Below are 20,951 nucleotides of genomic sequence, written 5' to 3'. Positions count from 1 at the left end.
ACTCTCTGACTGTTCTTGAATGGCCCAGCCAGAGCCCTGACTTAAACCCAATTGAGCATCTCTGGAGAGACCTAAAAATGACTGTTCACCAATGGCTGGATCCCCAAATCCAGGTATGAAAAACTTTATCTTTCCCAAAAAGACTCATGGCTGTATTAGATCAGGGTGCTTCTACTAAATACTGAGCAATGGGTCTGAATACTTAGGACCATGTGATATTTCAGTTTTTCTTTGTTAATAAATCTGCAAACATGTCAACAATTCTGTGTTTTTCTGTCAATATGGGGTGATGTGTGCACATTAATGAGGAAAAACGAATGAACTTAATTATTATAGCAAGTGGCTGCAATATAACAAGGAGTGAAAAGTTTAACGGGGTTTGAATACTTTCTGTGCCCACTGTGTTAGAGGGAGTGTGGCACCCCATTGAAGTCACAACTGACCACCCAAACCTAGAATACTTCTGGCAGGCGAAGCACTTAAATACACACCAAACACCAAACGTTAAAATCACATATCGGCCCGGGAAGCTGAACAGGAGAGTGGAGTCCTCACTCTGTCTGCAGTTTCCTGCAAGCGAGGTTGCTGGTGAGCCCACGCTCATTCTGCCACCCTCCATGATCGTTGTTCTGGTCACATGGGATCTCAACGAGGATATTGCACCCTGGAATTTGACGGGTGAAGTTGTTGCGGGAAAGTACTGTTGGTCCTCTTTGCAGAGGGATGTACAGACAAGCATCTCCTTCTGTTCTGTCCGCGCCACCCCGAAAAGTCCACGAGATCAGCCTATTAACCCCTCTCCCGATTCCGGAAAGACCGTGGTCACACATCGCAGGTAGCGAGGTTCTGCTTCATCACATGTTCAGAGTCTACGGGCTGCCAAAGAACATCCTCTCCAACCATGGCCCCCAGTTCACCTTGAGGGTCTGGCAGGTCTTTTTTCAGAACCTGATGGTAGCCATCATCTTAACATCAGGGCACCACCCACAGACAAATGGCAAGGTGGAGAGGACGATCCAAGAGCTCAGCAGGTTCCTGCAAGCCTGCAGATCATATGGCCAATATAGATTATACGGCCACTCCTCCACGGGGTTGACCCCATTCCAATGCGTGCTGGGCCACCAGCCCCCTCTGTGTCTGTGGGACGGGGACGCCTCTGGCGTAGTGCGGGTGGATGACTGGTTCTGGCGGCCAGAGGGGGAGTGGGAGGGTGCACATGCTTCCTTGTGGACAGCAACTCTCCACCTAAATGGAGAGGTTGCAGGTGGAGGTGGACAGGTAACCGGCCCCGAATCACGTTTTCTTCCCTGGGATCCTCACCATGTCTAATCGTCTCCCCCATTTAAGCTTACGTGATCCAGAGATCATCAGATCTCTTCTCCCTCGCGTTACCTGAGTCTGGTTTGTCCTTAATGTGCCTATGTACCGTATGTTTAAACTCTGTGCCATACAGGACCGTATGTGACTTGTGGTGTGTCCAAAACTGCACTGCTGCCGGTGAGCCGGGAGGGTTCACGATCTAACCCGAGGCGTTGGACTCAGAGCCTTGAACCAGCGGGCTGCAGCCGTGCGCTGCTCATCTCACACATGCATCGGATTATTTGTGCATTCTTGTAACCCCAAAATAAACTTTCATTTTTCGTTCTAACCCTCGGTGTCCATTGTCTCCCTCCGCACCTCGGGTGTGACACTGGTATTTTTGTTTCTTCTCTCCTGAGTGACCCCTGCCGCTTGGTGTCTCATTGGGAATCAATTTTCTGCCTGGAGAGTCTTGACATTAAAACGCAAAGGGTAAGAGCAGCCTCAGGCGAGACACCTAACGGGGACCACGGCCCTCATCACCGCGGGGGGGAAGGGGGGGAGCGCGTCTAAAGACCTGGAGAGTTTAGGGACCTAAATGTGTTTTCCTTCCCCCACATTATTTCTGTCTGTGAATGTGGCAGACAGCCGACGGTGGTAAATAGAACAGCTTAGGCTGCTCTGTCAAATATTCAGTCATTTAGTGGCCCTGAGTGTGCATTAAACTCGCATCCCCGTCCTCGCATGGGTGTGAAGTGTTTCATTTAACAGTTCATTTGTGCTGTAATTCTAATGCTGCTATAATGTATTTCTGCACCTATTAACTGTTAACCAACTATTTGCAAAAAAGGCCAGTTATTTCATTATTCCATTACTTTATAAAGCTTAATTGTATGGTGTTTGGACTGATTCTTTTTTTACATGGTTAGCAGTGTTTTGTCACGTTTAGAATATGTGAAAATGTATGTAAGTGGTGCTCTAGGCTGCAGTGTTTCACTTTTTTCATTGTTAGAATAATTATTCCTTGTTCCCAATGTAACAATTTATTTATGTAATGTGGTCATTTTACAAATGAAGTTATTATTTGCCATTGAGAAACACTGGAGCACAACAGAATGTGTCCTCTGCATTTAACCCATCACCCTTAGCGTGCAGTGGGCAGCCATGCTCAGTGGCACCTTGGGAGTTTGGGATTCAAACCGGCAACATATTCAGTCAAATATTCACCCATCTCTGTATCTCATAATGTCCATACGTAAATAAATACAGGCTACAGAAGCAGTCTTTTTCTCCAGCAGCCAGTGAATGAACCACGATGTGTCTGCAGTATAAGAATTCGGTCCCTCACCTCCACTGCTGATTCGTGTGCGGCTGGCGCCACCTGCTGGACATTTGCACCAGTAACAGTCTAATGTTATTAAGATATTAAGCGTTTATTTTTTAAGAGTTTAAAAATTGTATTAGTTTTATGGCGTATACGGTATTAAATTAACGTTATTATTAATTATAGTTTTAATAATTCTTAATAAAATCTTATTTATTTTTGCTGTTTTGGACTGCACCGTTTTAAACAGACATTTTTACACACACACACGCACGCTGTTGTGAATGGTGCCGTGTGGGGTGGGTGCAGCAGGGTGGCACTGATGCCCCTCTCCCGTGGGGTCCGGCAGTCACGCGACAGGCGCGGGAGGATGGACACTGGCGCCGGGAACGTGACAGCACGACACGAAACGAAAGTAAGCGCAAATCTTTTCTTTTTTTTGTGTGACAATTTTCACCAAATAGGCTTTACATTTAATTGTGCAGTATTCGTAATAATAACATTAATAATAATTGTAATAATAATAACAATAGTTGCTGTTGTTGATGGTTGCAGTGTTATAGACATGGTTTATGCCACGTCTTGGTTTAATAACATGTTGTGAAAGTACGGTGAACACGTTTGCGTGGCTGCTGATCGGCTGATTGACACCCTGGCCAGGCGACGATGAGCTCCGCGGGCGACAGGCTCGAGCCCGTGCGCGTGCCCGTCGGTGGCGGGCGCGCGCTGCGGCTGCGCGTGCTCCTCCTGGACGACAGCGAGCACACCTTCGAGGTGCAGGTGAGGCGGACGGAGACACAAAACAAATCCCAAAGAGCGTGTGACGCAGTCAGAGACGAGGAGAGGCTCTGCGTGCCGATCTAGCAGCTTCAGTAAAAAAAAAAAAAAAAAAAAAAAATTCTATTATTGTTTTTTTTTTTTAGGTTTTTTTTTTATTCCCTCTATTTTCCCTGGAGCCAGGGGACATTTGTGCATCTCTTGCATGAGTGGTGGGACAGAAAAACAGCGAGTCGGATGAAGAAAGGACAGGCCTCTCTGTCGAGTGACACAGAATGGGGCTGAGAGACTGGCCGCAGGCTAGGAAGGACAGATTCCCGCTGTCCCGGTTTCTGCTGTGGCCCCCGGCCGCCTGACGTTCAGCCCAAATTCAACCTCCGCTCCCCGGCACATCCTTCCGAGGCCCGCAAAGGGCTGAGCTGAATTTAGCCTCACAGCTGCACCGAGGTCCTGAGGTCCAACACTACATGAAAGTAGTGTTCATTGTGTTACACAACACAGCCCACGGTGCACACAATGAAACGTGTCCTCTGCGTTTAACACCATCACACTAAGTGAGCAGCCATGGGTGCCGGGGGAGCTGTGTGGGGACGGTATCTTGCTCAAGGACACCTCGGTGGCACCTTGGCGATCCAGGACTTGAACCCGCAACCCTTTGGAGTCCGGTTCCTTACCCGCTGTTCCACTGTCTGCTGGACCATGTGTCCATATGTTCAATTCTATTCAAGCAGCGTGACTGATTTCTCCTTGTGAGGCTGGACAATTGTTCTACCTTTTCAGTAATGCAATATTTTTTTTTTTAAGCAAAGGGTTCTTGGAAATGACTTCTTCAACAAAGTTTGTGGTCACCTGAAGCTTCTAGAGAAGGAGTACTTCGGGCTTGAGTTTCGTCACCATTGTGGCAATTTTGTGAGTGACCATTTGAATTCAAATGATATGTGTGTGTGTGTGTGTGTGTGTGTGTGTATGATATTGCATCAGACTCTACACATCCTTCACATACACTCTATAGCCTCCTACCATCCGGAAAAAAACAGTGCCACAGCATTCGGGCCCTCACTACCAGACTCTGCAACAGCATCATCCCACATGCCATTAGACACCTGAACACTCACCTGACACCTGAATGGACTAACCCCTCTGGACTGACACACACACACACACACACACACACACACACTTAATGTGCTGCTTAATAACTTTGCTGGGTTGCAGGTGTGGTTGGACCTGCTGAAGCCTTTGGCAAAGCAAGTCAAAAGTAAGTTTCAGGTAATCACTCTTCGTACGATGTATACATCATTTTTACATTATTTTATCAATGTTTGAGTTTGGATGAGAAGAAGTACCTTTAAAAAAAGAACAGACTTCTGTTTTTTAAATCGCTAGGTCGAGCAACTTTTTACTCTGCTTTTTTATTTCCGTTTTCTATTTAAACTTAGAACTGGAGTGTTTGGTTGGTCTGTTGCAGACACCAGTGATGTCACTTTCCGTTTCATAGTCAAATTCTTCCCACCTGACCCTGGGCAGCTTCAGAAAGAGCTGACGAGGTGCCTCTCTACACACTTTCTTTTTAAAAAAAAAAAACGGGACCATTAATTCTATACATACGCTGCACCCGCTGCCCCTACATGTAGACGTTGTTTCTAATCTTCATTCCAGGTACCTGTTTGCACTGCAGGTCAAACAGGATCTTTCCAACGGCAGCCTGACCTGCAACGACAACAGCGCCGTGCTGCTCGTCTCCTACTTGTTGCAAGGCGAGTTAAACGAGTGGGTTTGTGTTTGTAGTAAAATATGGAGGTGTAGGGGAAGTGTTTGTGGTCAAATCTGCCCCTCAAGTCACGAAGGTGACAAAATAGTCTGAAGCTTTCTTTCATTTCATTTGAAAGACATTGTAACCTGGGGCCCTTTTTTTTTTTAAGCACAAGAGCAGCGCTTGCTAATGTCACATCAACTATGGCTTCAGAATTTACTGAAATGGACAGATAAAAAGAAGAAAGCAGTGCTTATTAGTGATCTGTTTCTACCGAGCCATCAACCAGAAGATCCTACAAAGCGCTTCATAAATCCCGCATGGTGCAGTTGGGATCAGGGTGATAGAACTAACTGACATTTGTTCGTGTTGGGCAGCTGAGATCGGCGATTTCGTGGCGGAGCTGGACGAGCAGCATTTGGAGTCGAAGAAGTACGTTCCCAACCAGGAGTGCCTGCAGAAGAAGATCATGCGCTTCCACAAGAGACTCAGGTGCTGCCACAACTTGGGGGTCTGGGAGAGGAGCTGGGCCGCGTGGACTGAGCTCCATGTGGTGTGGTGTTTCAGGGGTCAGGCTCCCGCCCAGGCAGACGCTCAGCTGCTGGAGGTGGCGCGCAAGCTGGACATGTACGGCATCCGGCCGCACGCCGCCAGTGATGGCGAGGGCACCAAGATCAACCTGGCGGTGACCCACTCCGGACTCCTGGTGTTCCAGGTGCCCTTCAGCACGCGTGAACACAGCCACCTCCTCCCTGGCGTGACTGTCAGGCCATCAGAAAACAGTCAAATTCATTTGTCTCCTCATTTTAGGGGAACAGGAAAATAAACTCGTTCAGCTGGGCCAAGATCCGAAAGCTGAGCTTCAAGAGGAAGCACTTCCTCGTTAAGCTCCACAGTGAAATTGTGGTGAGCGTCCTTTGACCTGAAATTCCGACTGGAGCCACTTCTCCAGTCGCTGTGTTTTCTGAATTAGCTGAGGTCCAAACTTTATCTAAACTCTTTATGTTAAAAGTCAAGTGATCAGTGAGAATCTCTCAATTTAATGATAAATCTTGGTCTGTATATATATGTGCTGGATGTCTGGAAAACGTGCCGCTCTTGTTTTAAATAAAAACGTGAAGAACCGTAGATGTGCGACATTTGAACTCATATCATGAATGTTTGTGTGTGTGTGTGCGCACAGCCTTCCCGTAAAGACACTCTTGAGTTTACCATGGCGAGCCGTGACGTGTGTAAGGCCTTCTGGAAGATGTGTGTGGAGTGCCACGCCTTCTTCCGTCTGCCTGAAGAACCCAAGAGCCGCCATAAGTCTCTTCTCTACAGCCGAGGATCCTGCTTCAGATACAGGTCCCGCACCCCCACCCCTGATCCTGTCGTTGTACACTGTGGAGTAAAAGCTTACAGAGATCGGAGCACGAGACTTGGATTTTGTCTAAAACCAGTAGGTTTTGACACAATGCAGCTCAGTGCATTCAACACGGAATATAAATCTGTGTGCATGTAACCCAGGAGGAAGCTGGTCTGTCTGCATGTGGACCGTGGAGGAGATTAATGTTCTTGATTAGTGTGATTTAGTGTGAGTCCAGCTAGAATGTGAACGATCTTGCAGAAACAACAAAGCGGATCTGGATTTCGTTTGTTGTGTTGATTGATGTTGGACTTTACCGTTCGTCCCGCAGTGGCAGAACTCAGAAGCAGCTGCTGGACTGTGTGAAGAGTGGAGCCAGGAGAAATATTCCCTTTGAGAGGTGTGGGTGAAGGCTTTGGAGAGGGTTTTGGAGAGGGTTTTAACAGAACTACAGAGCATCTGTGATCTGTGTGTGTTTCTGTTGTAAGGAGGTACTGTAAAGTGCACCATGACACCCGGCAGTGCAGGTCGTCTCCAGATCTCCTCACAGATGTCTCCAAACAGGTACGATCTTCTCATATTTTACACTTAGGTACAATAACCTAAAAAATAAGATAAATTGTGGCCTACTGCTGTAGAGTGAAAATTTAAACAAGGCCCTGAGACATGGACCATCGTGGGCTACCTCCATGGGTGAGGTCAGGGCGAGGAAAATGTGAAGAAAGACCTTGTCCACGGAGGTCTTTCTAACACTGGCCGATGATGCTCCGCAGAGGTATCATGAGGGTTAGTCCAATTGGAGTTAAGTACATAAAAAATAAGGGTGGCTATTTTGAAGAAACTAGAATATAAAACATGTTTTCAGTTATTTCACCTTTTTTTGTTAAGTACATAACTCCACATGTGTTCATTCATAGTTTTGATGCCTTCTGTAAGAATCTACCAATGTAAATGGTGTCATGTTTCTAGGTCTAGGGGTCTAAGAAATGCGACAAGGAGGGGGTCTACTGTTACACACACAACCAAACCAAGCATACAAACAGTGCTTTTATTAACAGTGAGCTAACAGGTACAATAAAACAGCGGATGTAGCATAGCTAACCAACATCAGTACAGCCTAAAGGAAGGGATGGTCCAGCGGGGATAACTCAAACACGCACATATGTTAACAAAAAGGGCACATAAAGGTCTATCACACAAAGCAACAACACACACAAATGAAATTCCCAATAGAGCTCCCTGGGGCCTAGCAGACCCTGGGGACCTCCAGAACACCAGCCAAAGTCTCTTTATATAGGTGGAGTTGACCAATAGGCAGATGGTAGGTGGAGCTGGTGCTTCAACTCCTCCCACGAAGTCAACCTAAAAGAGACAGGACACAAAAACACAGCAAGACACAGAACACGTGGGGGCATACGTCCAGGGACGTAACAAATGGTCATGAAAATAAAGAAAACACATTGAATGAGAAGATGTGTCCAAACTTTTGGCCTGTACTGTATACATATATAATATTTAGGTCCTAGGGGAAAAAAAGTTCACCATTTATTCTTCAAAAGGTGATTTATCTTGAGGAGCAGACACATTAAAGTACATATAAATCACAGACACACATACTCCCTTCACACATTTTGACATATGAATAAAGGTGAAATGTAAAGAGCAGCAGATTTAGGTTTTGAAATGCAGCCAAACGAGCTTCCGGATGTTTTTGTGAACTTCATCCTCCCCTGGGCTGGAGTCCAGGGGGAGCTGCTGAACGCGGCACTCTGAATTCAATCAGCAAAAAAAAAAAAAAGTTTCGTCCATCGTCCATCATCCATCTTCCTGACTGGGCCGGCGAGCACAGACATAAAAAACATTTACCGTGACCCGGCCCAATGCGCCGCGCATGCCCTTCCTGCTGGCTGCTCTCATAAACTGCTTTAGTGCGCCATTACACAAGCGCCTGGCCTTCACTAGCAGACTAAACTTGGCTCCTGTTTCCTTCTGCTCACCCCGTAATCCTGTACCTGGCATTTAAATGGCAGACACTTCCAAACAGTTACAGGCAGAAGTCATGACGACCGTGACAACTTCTTCCGACCTCGTTCCACAGTTAAAACAACATTTACCATATTTACATTCAGACATCACTACAGACGGAGGGATTGGCGCTGCGTGTTGTGTGACGTTGTTCATTGTTTGCTCTGGTTCTCCATGGCGTAAGGCTGGATAGAGTGCTGCCTTTCTTTGATGTACTGTCTGTAGTGTAAAGCATGTGACGAGACATTATGCAGTCTATTATTTATGAGTTAAATATTCCAGAAAACAGTAGTCATGGTAAAATATCCCCTCAGCTCCCCTCAGCTACCCTGTAACTGGAACTGTGGTTCTATCTGATGTACAATAGTCTTGCAGCTTTCCTCATGTCACGCTCTCAGCCCTGTTGGTTAACATCAGCATTACTGTTGTGTGACGTGTGGTCTCTGTCTCAGGACGCCCTGTCCTGCACAGCTCACCTGACCCAGCTAGATAAGGCCTAGTTGTATATGGTTGGTGTGAGCTGTTTGTGTGTTTGTGTTGTAGGTGTACGGCCAGGCCTGTGGTCTCCCCCATGCTGCTTGTGCTCCGTGTGGAAAGCGCTGTCAGTCTGCAGTTCTGTTCACATCAGACTCTGGCCACCCTGGGGTCACTGCCACACCTCCTGGTTTTGGACAGTCGTCACGCTCTTCCTCCTACTCTGGAGCAGAAGCGGCGTCCACCAGCGCTCTGTGGGGCAGAGGTCATCAGTGGGGTTTCTGGAGAAGCAGTTCTGGAGAGTGTCCCTCGTGGGGCCGTCAACGTGGAAACACAGGACAGCTGTTCCTTCTGTACCCCCATCCAGGCCTGCACTTCCTGTCTCACCAGGCTCCGCCCTTTTCTATAGACCACCTCCCTCATTGTTGTTGCTCCACCAACCAGTTTCTTCCACACTTTGTCAGCAGTGATGAGGCCATTCGTTCCTCCAGTTTCTCAGGGGCTGTGCGTCTGTCCCCTCCACGCCGGCATCACTGCCAAGTCCCAACCCTTGGCCTTGTCCCAGGGCTGTACGTGGTGACCGGTTGCGGGGGCGGGCACACTGGGAGGGAGGAGCCAGGCCACTTCAGCGATGACTCCAGCTACCAGACGGGCCTTCCACGACGTCCCTGGAGTCAGTCTGATGTCAGTATACTGAGGCCCACAATCCCGGCTGCAGAATTTCGTCCACTGGGCCACTACCCACTCTCTCGCCGACCTGGCTCCACCCGTCCAACCCACCTATCCCTGCAGTCCAGTACCACACCAAATCGTTCCACTCCTGCTATGGTGATGGGAGGAGCCAGAAGCAACACTGAGCTGTGTCACAGGGATTCTGACCAAGACTTAGTGCGCCCTTACCTGTGCCCAGCACCTCTGTCCTGCATGCGCATCTCATCTGGAAGCCTTCAGCTTGATGAGGAAGAGGAGGAACCCGAGTTAACAGAGAGGCAGCAGCCCTGAATTTAAGTGCACTGCAGTTTAGTGACTTGCACTCTGAAACTGATCCCTTTTGTCATAACCACAGGACCTTTTATTTATCAGAGATGTAGCACATAACTGGCATGTCTACCAATCATCAGCATGACTTTTCTTTCTTATTTAAGCCCTTCACACATTTTAGCGTGTAGTCATTATGGGCCACACCTGACACTGGTGATAGACTTATCTTGCTCACCCACTACACTGATACCATTTCTCTAGTTGCACCCAGGAGCTGAACAGTGTCATGAACAGCAGGCTACTTGAATGGGATGGGCTAGTGTACAGAAATACTGCAGGCCTCCAGAGAACCTAGTAAAAAATAATGGGTTTGTGGTTACTGATGGCGCTTCATTTGGGAGTAACGTTAGAAAATGATCTCGGACTGAGAATCAAACCTGTGTTAGGAAGTTTCAGGCTGTTTGCTTGTCAATTGCACTAAAGCCCCAGCATTTAGTGATATGAAGTTCATTACGAAGCACAATAAACTGCAATTAACTAAAATAATTCAAATCAAGGACAATTACACAAAGTTCATAATTTATATTTTTATTTCTCAAAACCAAACTAGTTCTTTGTAACAGCTACAGCAAAAACAGGGGAAAACAGCATCGCTGGAATTTGTTGCAGAAGAGTTGTAATATTTACCATATAAAACCTCTGATGGGGAATTTTTTTTTTTTTTACAAAACTTCAGCATCTACAAATTTATATTAAAAGTATAAAAAAATATTTAACAAACAAATCAGATTACTAAGAATCTCCAGCAAATCTGGCAACATTTTGTTGTCTGTTAAAGCTCTGAGAAAACATGTGACACTTCTAATATCAGTAACAGAAGTACAAATATTTATGCACAGCAAGGTGTTGATGCTGGCGAACTTTATATCGCCCAAAGGAATACAGATCACAACCACTGATGGCACGTATTTGTTTGGAGTTTGGCATAATGATCCCTTCTCAAAGTGTTATTCTACCACAAAAATACCCATTTTAATAAACTACCCTTGCTTAAAATGCTAAAAAAAAAAAAAAACTACTCCTACACAAGCTCAAGTAAGACCCCAATGTTTTTTTATGTTATATTAATGCAGTAACAGCACTTTCACAGTGATGTTTCCCTAAAGAGCCAGATGACAGCCTTACCCTCCAAGGTCCACTCAGAGACGAAGGCTTTTGAAAAACAAGATAATTAGCAACTAAAATGAATTAAGCTTTAAAAAAATAGTCCCATCCATCAGCAAAGTGTGCATAGTGCATATCCTTCAGAAGAGCACAATCTCCCAACCAGACCCAGAGCAGAAAACAAGGCCACTTGTGATGAGAGTCATCATGGTTACAAGCCAGGTGTCCCGAGCAACCTGGACTTTATTTGCACTTTAAGATGCCGCCAGTATACATCACTGTATCTGGACTTGCTAGAATGCAGATTTAACGCGTCGCAATCTTGCACTGTCAGACCTGCATACAGTGTACTCATCATTCAATAACTCGGGCATAAACTGCTCTGTTCCAGCTGACTACATACAAGCTTCAGAAACAAGCAAATGAGACCATCTCAGGACAGATCTACATCTCAACCAAAATTGCATATACACTTGAGAATATACCTCCAAATAAATGTAGAAAGTCGGCATACCTAATGCAGGACATCTATTATCCTTGTATGTTCATTTTCAGATTAAGACTGCATGTTAACGGGGTCCTTAATGTGGACAGACCACATTGTGAAAATCTGCTCATGCTAATGATTGAAGAGATAAAGCCCCCTTCAAAACAGCTACTGAATATGCACTACGCCTCAAATCCTTGACTATATGTGGCATCTTCATTCATTCACTCAATCCACTCAAAAATAATATATTTATATATAAAGTCTTTTGCCAGATGTAGGAGAAATCAAACAAGAGTTTAAAAACTGACCCAGCCAGTCACTGTGGTGGTGGCACTTTGGTGCAGGGACCTCCACAGCCAAAATCCAATCTAATGAACTACATAGAGATGTGAAAAACCTCCCATCTTTTCAGTCTCACACTACTGAGATACTCTGACCGGACAGGGAGACCTCGAGCCAAATGCTAGAATACACCAGTAAGGAAGCTTTTAAACTATTATTCGGGTTAATCATAAATTTGTCTGTATTTATATAAAGCAACCCTGACATGCTATTGGATTACTCTGTATGTGAGATGAGGTATTTAATCTATATTGATCTACATAGTGAAAAACACTCCACTCCTACAGCAGTTTTTGTACCATGCTACAGTGTGTAAATATGATTCAGACTAAAGCTAGAAATAGAATCATACAAAAATGACACCCAGACACACACAGTGCTAACATATCAATGCTAGTTTATCCTGGTGCCCAAACTGGACCATCCAGAATTTATGGTAAAACAAAATCTTACTACTACTGTTACACCATGTTAATAACTTTATGTGCTGCCTGGATATTGTGTGTCTCCACATATTATGAAACTAAAGTTATACACAGAAGAAAACAATAAATAAAGTTCTTTGGAAACCCCCCCCCCAAAAAAAAAAAAAAAAAAAAAAGGAGGAATTCCTTTTGGTTTTGGTATCTGAGAAGAATCCCGAATCAGGTCACTTTCCATGATTGAGGAGGGACCAGGAGACAGGATGTGATGTGGGGGATGAGGGGTGTGGATGTGTGTGAGACTGGCAGGCAGGGACACCCTGCTCAGACTTCATCAGCTGTGTGTTTGGGGTACAGCTGTCCTCGATCCCTTAACTCACAGAAAACCTGCGTGAGGAAACACGAAACATGACTGCTCCAACAGCTAAAGTGTTGTTTTAAATGGCTATGGACATCAATTCCCTATGAAACAGCTTAATGGTCACTTGTGTGTTCTTCCATCTACAGACACTGACCTTTGCACCCTCTCCAGTATGTGGTTGACCATGCTGTCAATGATGCCTGGACAGAGGTCCTCTGCCAGGTTGACACTTTTCTCCAGGTCGTCCAACACACTCGCCCTGTGCTGCTGCTTCAGCTGCAACAAAAACATGCCGTGACAAACAAAGCTCTGTAGTAATACTGCGCAGACAATCCCAATCAAAGGAAGATAATGGATTCAGCTCTGACCTCTGTGAATATTGGTGCCATCAGAGTCGACAAGCTAGAAGATCTCTTATGAATGTCCTGGTCCTGAGAATGAAGCACACACCAGAGAGACTTGCACCATTTTCTATATCTATATGACAAATATCATCTCTATCAGAAAAGCGTGGCCCCACTCACTGTGCCATTGGCTGCACTCTTGTCTGGTTTCTTCTTGCGGACTGTGGTGAAGGACCACTCGGGGTGGGACGGGTCGTTCTCCTTGTTGCTGGACTCTCTGTGGAAATCAGATGCTAAAGTTATGGAGGAACTGCTACTGCTTGTGTGTCCCCTCAACATCGTAATCCTTTGTTGGGACTGAACATTTTCCCCTAATGCACTCACGAGTCTGAGTCAGAGCTGGAGTCTCCATCACTGTGACCTTCCGCCTTCCACCTCTTCAGCCTGTCGATCAGCTCGGTAAGGTAGGATGTCTTCTTGGCATTCTTTGTGATGAATTTGTGCTTCAACAGCTCCCGGGCTACAGGCCTCTGTGGAGAGAAGGTCGGGGGGTGATGAACTTGAGGTGAAGTGTGTCACAGCAGTACTGATTAGTTTGATGGTAGGGAACAGCCCCAAAACACAGCAGACACTCACAAATGTCGGGTCTTTGTTCAGGCAAGAGTCCACAAATTCTTTGAAGGGCTTGGAAAAGTCACCATTGAGGGTGGGGGGAGTGTTCTTGGGGATGTGGAAAAGCACACGCATGGGGTGCATGTCCGAGTTGGGAGGCTCTCCCTTAGCCAGTTCAATTGCTGTGATCCCTAAAGACCAAATATCTGCCTGGGGGTTCAAGAGGAGGTCACATAAGTAATGAACTGTGTGTAAAAATCTATTACTTGACCTGTACATATATACTTGACCTATATACAAAAGTTGATTTATATGTAAAAAGAACATGCCCTCATTTTGTTGATCCCTCTCTCTTATATTAAAAAATTTAATATAAGCATGTAACAGCTATCTAGATAAATGTGTTTAAGGGCTGCACCTTTGAGTCGTAGGCAGACTGCTGTATGACCTCCGGTGCCATCCAAAATGGCGTGCCCACAAACGTCTCCCGTTTAATCTGAGTATCAGTCAGCTGACCCGCAACACCAAAGTCAGCCAGCTTCACCTCACCAGACTCAGACAGTAACACATTGGCCGCTGGGGAAGCAACAAGTGACAGGGATCAGAAATAATTGTTTGTTGAGATAATTATTGTTTCATAATCTCAAATCACCACTTACATAATTAAAAACATTAAAATCTATAATTCTGTAAAAAGAGTAACCTAAAATGTTAATGTTAAAAAAAAAAAAAAAAAACACACACCTTTAATATCTCTGTGGATTTTCTTTTCAGAATGTAGGTAGTCCAGACCTTTGAGAATCTCCTTCAGCATTGTTGCTATTTGGCATTCATCAAAAGGTCCTGCTCGCAGCTGCAAGCAAGCAAACACACACACACAACACACACACACACACACGTTCAACATGTACTTTACATTCATAACTAACAATATGCATCAGGCTTAGTTCCACACCCATTGACCCACACTATGTTGTTTTAAACAGACCACAGAATGACTGGCCTCAGAGAAAGTTCAGCAATGGTGGCATTCAGGGTGTGTTCATGTGTAATCACCCCTCAACACACACATTTATTTAGCTTCCACATACCCAGACAGAGCTTTATGTTTTTAGATTTTTGCATTTCAAAACAAATATATGCTTGCAGTGATTAGTATGTGTACACACACACACACACACACACACACACACACACCAGACATCCCACATTTCTTACCAGGTCTAGGGCTGAGCCACCGCCCAGGTATTCCATGATTATCCATAGCTTAGAACCCTAAAAAACACACACACAAACATAACGATTATATGATTATATTCCTATACAAGTACACAGTGTAACAGAGCCCTGAGATCAGCTGTGAAAAGGCTTTCCATTAACCCTACACTGCACAAAATGTTAATGACAATGCTAAATGCAACCCTTTCAGATGGCCACTTACCATGAGTCACTCTAACGTTTAACAAAAAACAGCCCTGAATGCTGAGCATTTCTCAAATATTTACTCTGTAAAGGCTCTGGACCTCCAAACCCAAGGGGAGACGACAGCCTTTAAAAGCCATCGGCAGCATATCCAGGCCATAAAACTCGAAAACAATAACCGGCCGGCAGATTTCTCTGCTGTGACACGCCCCCTCTGCAGCTTTCCAGACAGTGAGGTAACAAAGCGCAGCTAATACAGCTAGAAAACCCTACAGAATTTAACACGGTTCAGGCCTTTCAACTTATTTTAGGATCTTCAAAGTAAACGGATGCTCTGTATTCACCAGGTGTAGGGTACACGGGGTGTAAACTGTGTTATGAAACCCGGGCACTTTCAAAATGAACTTGTGGAGACCCCCCCCCCCAAAACGAGCCTCTGTGGGAACGCGCAGATTTGTGGGAAAGGAATTCACACAGGAAGTCAGGATATGACTGTTCATTTATAATCAGTCTTTCACTGTGTAATCAAGTAGCTCTCACTGAGAATCAACAACAGTGATGTCATAAGGAAAAAAAAACTGTGTTTTCATAAGGATTTCAAAGGCATTCAGTTCTCAACAGCAATGTTGTTTTCAGCCAGGCTGAATGAAACCCACTCACACTTAACATCAAGAAAATATACAAATAATTATTAAAATGTAAAATGCAAATGCATACATCTCCATTTCATAAGGGAGAACACATTTAATTAAAATGACTTTGCTCTTCATCATAACAAATATCCTGTAAAAAAAGTAAGAACCTTGAGGTAGGAGCCGTAGTACTTTGTGACATGGGGACTGTCGCATTGACTCAGCACAGTGATCTCCTGCTGGATGTCCTCAATCTCGTCCTCTGCCTCCTCCAAGTCAATGGTTTTGATGGCCACCACGTTCTGGGTACGGTTGTCAATGCCCTTGAACACCTCGCCGAATGAACCCTTCCCAATGCGCTCCAGCTTGGTGAATAGCTCTTCAGGGTCAGTCCTGGGATTCTGTGGGGGTTACAGGCCACAAAGGCATCAGAATCTGATCCCATCTGATTCACGGTACATTACCAGCACAAGACATCACATGATTTGCACAAATGAGTTCTCAGATCCTTTACAACTCGGTCACATCCTGTGAGATCATTTTCAAATTTTTATTTGTCACATACACAGATAGATATAGATCTATTATTATGGCCCACCAATTAGACGCACTGATAACACACAGACTACATATCCCATATTGCAGTGCTACAGTTGCCACGAGTTTGGCACCCCTGCTTTAGTGAATTCACTCGTTCCCTGCTGCACACACAAGACCCTCATTAAACTGCAGAGATTCCTCACCCCAGGATACCAGCTCATTCTCTCAGATTCATGCCTACTGGTCTTCTACATACAAACAAAAAAGGACAGTTCGACAGTTATCTGTATCCTGGAACGGAGAAACAAACCTGTGTAACTATTTCTGAAGGGTGACTGACATTTTCCAAACTCCTAATTCCCCTTGTACATTGACCCAATCTAAGGAGCACGGCCGCACGTGCAGCTAGGTTATCAGCACTGTAGCTGGCCAACCTGTGAATGAGCCATAACCTAAATACCATAGGAACCTGCTCCCACCTGCTCTGTGACTAATCTCGCATCAAACCTCTCGGTTCAGCCAGAGCTATACTTCCTACACAAAAATGAAGACAATAGTTTGACTTCCACAGTATGTGTAATGTTTTGTGCAAAGTTCTGCACACTACTGCTATAAAAAAAAAAAAAAAAAAAAAAAAAAAGTCAGGTATTCTGGTACAAAGAGACTGGTCTAAGCATGGAACTGTATAAAGTAAACATTACTATACAGATTCCCATCACACACACACACACACACACACACACACACACACACACACACACACACACACACACACACACACACACACACACACACACACTTCCCTCAATGGTGTCCATTAAGCACCACCGTAACAGAGCTGAAAAGAGGGGACATGCTGGTATTAACCCTGTTGCAGTCCCGCCCCTCCCCATCTGCCTACTGCTCTTCCGTCACTGTGCAGGTGGTGGTGGGGGGGGGGATCCGGCAAGTGATAATGAAAAATCTTCTGTAAATTATAACAAAACAATGACTTTAAATAGTCTTCCATGGATGCCACTGCACTGGACAGAAGACCAAATTTCATCTAACAAAGTCCACGCATGTTACAATTCCAGAAGGAGGGATTTAAGAGTGACAAGAACCAATGACACACTCAGGTTCCAGATGTCAAGCCAGCTGGGACCAAGATACTCGGCCCCAAATACTTGACCGAAACTGCCAGCATGACGTATAAAACAAAGAGTGGTTCCAGCAGTAATAAACACCCATGTGCCAGCGAACCTCAGGGCGGCTGCGGCGGCGGTGACGCGTGTGTGGTGAGGTGCTGCCGAGGCAGACAAGCTGCATCCTGCCTCTCTACTCGAGCGTGAACTTGTATGATCTTTTTTGGTCAGAGGAGCAGGCCTGAAGTCACCTGCCCAACACGTGGTCCACGCTTACGTACTTGCACTACATGCATGGCGTCTAACTTTGTGCAATATCCCTCTCGGAATTGTAGACAAAAGCACACACATTTTTGGTGAACAAAGTCAGCATTAGTGTGTTCTTTACGATCTTAACAGGTGCTCTGTGAAATTAAAGTGGGGACAAAGGGACAGAGGCCTTATTTTACAGGTTGCACTTATTCCACCTTATTCCACCATTCGTAGCTTACATTCTCCTGTAACACGTGTTGCTTGTCTTCATTAAATGCACCTATTTGATTTGTTCTACAGTAGGTTTGTCATACACGGAACAATCTACAGACCACATGAGTCCGCGACTGCGTTTTCATGCACAGTTTAATTAACCGAGCTATGGTTCTAGCTCACCTTGGCCTTTTAACCAGACTACTATCTTTCAGGCAGCGTACATGGACAGGAGGGAATCTGATTTATTGACTGAAATACAGTCCCAATATGTTTGACACAGTCCAGAACAGTCGGCAAGCTGGTACCACTTGGAGTGGTATGCTTTACGTACTTCACAAAAGAGATGCACAACTTCCATTATTGGTGCAAGTCTGACATTAAGAAGTCCGATTAAGTAGAATTTCAGCTGGACTAAAATATTTAAGTCAGTTTTATCATAATTTTATCTAAATGTACTGACTGACGACGACAAAGTTAAATAAAACCACGTTCTGTTCATCTTGTACCGGACTTAGATCACAATAAAGCTGCAGGCTGACATTTTACCGCAAGTTTTAAGAATGTTCATTGTGAACAAGATTAGTTTTTATCATTGGTGAGGTCATCTAGGCGTTTCATTAAACATATAGCAGCAAATCACACTCAAACAATGCAAAAGCTCGTGTGAGCAGGTGCAATCTGTGTAGGCTGGTTATGTTTCCGGGTTTGGCTCTGCCAGAAGGTAAACATCCAGAAAATAAGACCGCTCACAGGTATAGCTCAACATTTGGGGGATTGAAGTGAACTCGTGCATGCAAAAACACACACTTTCTAGAATAGTCTTCAGACTCAGGTGCGGATCGCTATTAGCATAGAGCCGCCACGCCCTGAGCACACGTCGAGTCGAATACACTCCTGGCTGCTTCCGTACCCGCAGCAATCGGCCAACACAATGAGCCCGTTCAGCTCAGACGCTGGACCTTGGTAAATATTATACCACATAACACAGGATGAGATGTACACGTGAAAATGTGACCTTCACAAAGTCTGGCTAAACAGCAAAAGAAAAAAAAAAAAAAAAAAAAGGAGGAAATGTTTAAATTTTCACAGTTTCCACATAATGGGGACTTAAGCAAGACACAAGGCAGGCACAGCATAACGCAACACATCCTCATCGAACAACGCGACTGAAACCAGGACACGCCTCTGTCATTATACCGTGCTATGCAGTCTGGCAGGCTTCGTGCACAGACACTTCTACTTCTGCCGATCTGTCACTGCGCAGGTCTGGAATATTTCAACAGTGGTAGCGAAAATATATTTACATATACATATAACCTGGCAGGAGGTGGAGCTTCACATATTTGTTCACATAAAATTTTAACTAAAAAATAAATTACTTTGAATAATTTCGCCTGAACTTTTTTTTTGCTACCTAATGGCGATAATGCACTATGCCGGCTCCCTGTTCATTACATAACGAACCAGGATTATTGTGACATCGAAGAAATGCCTCAAGTTCCTCAAAACAGCAGCAACGATGACAGGATTTTTGGCCGCACTTCCATGGACGACATGGAAGCACCTGGATTACTTTGTGTTTTAATTCTGCATTATGCAAAAGCAACAAAGGCAAGTGGCCAGGGACTGGCCACCATGTGATCCAGCAATTTGTTATTCAAAGCACACCTTTGAGCAAACTTTTGAGCCAATCAAACGATAACAGGCATTTTAACTAAATGATCCAGACACAAGGGCAAGGCTGTCAAACCGGTGTGTGCATTTCTCTTTACTATTAAAAAAAAACAAAAAAACAAAACAAAAAAAAAACTACAAGCTGTTATCATAAAGCATCGTCCTTTCTGCACTCTGAGGTCACGCTTTGGCCGTTTCCCATTCATCACGTTTCTAGCTCTACAGGTCACTAAAACTGGCAAAAAGTAAAAAACCGCTGCGTACAAACTCATATCAAGCTGAAAGTGATCATATCACAGAATACATGTTAATCTTATATATATATATATTTAAAAAAAGTTTTATGATACTAAAAATTCATACTAAATATTTTTTTTTTTTTTTTACTAGAAGCTCCGGTGTTCTAAGGACTACGGCGGCATCGATCGATATTCTATTACATTTCTACATAACTAAAAATAATTTCTCTAATATATATTTCTTCACTTACTTTTATCAGTCATGGTCTCATCTGACGGTTGTACTACATCTTGTTACTTATACAAATAAAAGAGCAAGAAATCACCTCGCAGTGGTTCAGCTTCATGTTTTGTGCGGTACCTAATAAATTAATAATCGGTTGGAAATATTGCGCTTCCGCCCCAATAGTTGCTGAGCCGCCAACAGCGTGTTTACATACGAGCAGAGCGCCGAGGAACCGGAGGAGCTGCCGAGTGAGAATGGCGCGTAGTTGCCCGGTTGTAAACGTCAAGCAGTAATGGAGCTGGGTGAGAGTCGCTCGCTCGGTCGGTAGGAGCCGGAGCTCCGGGCCTCCGCCAGCTCACCTGCATCCCGGGAACCTGCAGGGCTCCGGGTGAGTGCGCCATGCTGCCCCCCCTCCCACCGCTCTCCTCTCCACTCAGCCCGGAGGACTCAGCGCGAATTTCCGACGCTACAGGAAAAAAAAACAATAGTTTGGAGAAAAATACTAAAAACTCCTGAAGTTGGGGGGCGTCCAGACGCCTCCGGCAGCACTTTCCCAACTCCGCAGGTAACGCCGCCGATACTCGCCGGTGTTCCTCTACACCCCCATGGCCGCGGACGCCGTCGGCCCCGCCGCCGATCCCGAAACAGCCGGAGAGCCCGCCGACACCCGCTCGGAGCGGCGCCGCATGCCCCGCGGAGCCTACAGGAGAAGTTCGGCGAAGTTTTGCGAGCGCGGCGCGGCCGCCATGTTCGGGCCGCGGACTTGTTTTCTGCTCGGTGGCGCGGTTGGGTGGAGCTACTGCGCCTCCCGTGGAACTGTACTGCGCATGCGCGGGGCTACACCTACCGGCCCAGCACGGTCGCCGTGGAAAGGCGCATGTGCCGTTCAACTTCTTGCGTGTCACACTTG

The 20,951-nt window shown here is 45.3% G+C and overlaps 2 protein-coding genes across 2 annotated transcripts; one reads left to right on the top strand and one right to left on the bottom strand.

Annotated features, from left to right (window-relative positions):
• Positions 1-3,004: 3,004 nt before the first annotated feature.
• Positions 3,005-10,106, top strand: LOC114792925 (FERM domain-containing protein 7-like). Its single transcript, XM_028984462.1, has 13 exons — positions 3,005-3,038; positions 3,284-3,403; positions 4,205-4,309; positions 4,616-4,658; positions 4,869-4,947; positions 5,060-5,157; positions 5,531-5,645; positions 5,721-5,868; positions 5,964-6,059; positions 6,337-6,500; positions 6,833-6,901; positions 6,990-7,065; positions 9,070-10,106. The coding sequence occupies exons 2-13, from the start codon at positions 3,290-3,292 to the stop codon at positions 10,000-10,002; spliced, it is 2,040 nt and encodes a 679-aa protein (XP_028840295.1). The 5' UTR covers positions 3,005-3,038; positions 3,284-3,289; the 3' UTR covers positions 10,003-10,106.
• Positions 10,107-10,553: 447 nt separating this feature from the next.
• On the bottom strand, positions 10,554-20,836 carry stk26 (serine/threonine protein kinase 26). Its single transcript, XM_028984349.1, has 11 exons — positions 20,401-20,836; positions 15,941-16,171; positions 14,935-14,991; positions 14,461-14,569; positions 14,135-14,292; positions 13,741-13,926; positions 13,489-13,634; positions 13,285-13,381; positions 13,129-13,191; positions 12,915-13,036; positions 10,554-12,786 (listed from the first exon to the last, which is right to left on the bottom strand). The coding sequence occupies exons 1-11, from the start codon at positions 20,440-20,442 to the stop codon at positions 12,771-12,773; spliced, it is 1,227 nt and encodes a 408-aa protein (XP_028840182.1). The 5' UTR covers positions 20,443-20,836; the 3' UTR covers positions 10,554-12,770.
• Between the last annotated feature and the right edge of the window lie 115 nt (positions 20,837-20,951).

This window comes from Denticeps clupeoides, chromosome 6 (assembly GCF_900700375.1).
Source record: "Denticeps clupeoides chromosome 6, fDenClu1.1, whole genome shotgun sequence".
NCBI classification, from domain to species: domain Eukaryota; kingdom Metazoa; phylum Chordata; class Actinopteri; order Clupeiformes; family Denticipitidae; genus Denticeps; species Denticeps clupeoides.
Note: the sequence above shows the minus strand (reverse complement) of the source record. Positions and strands in the feature narration are given on the sequence as shown.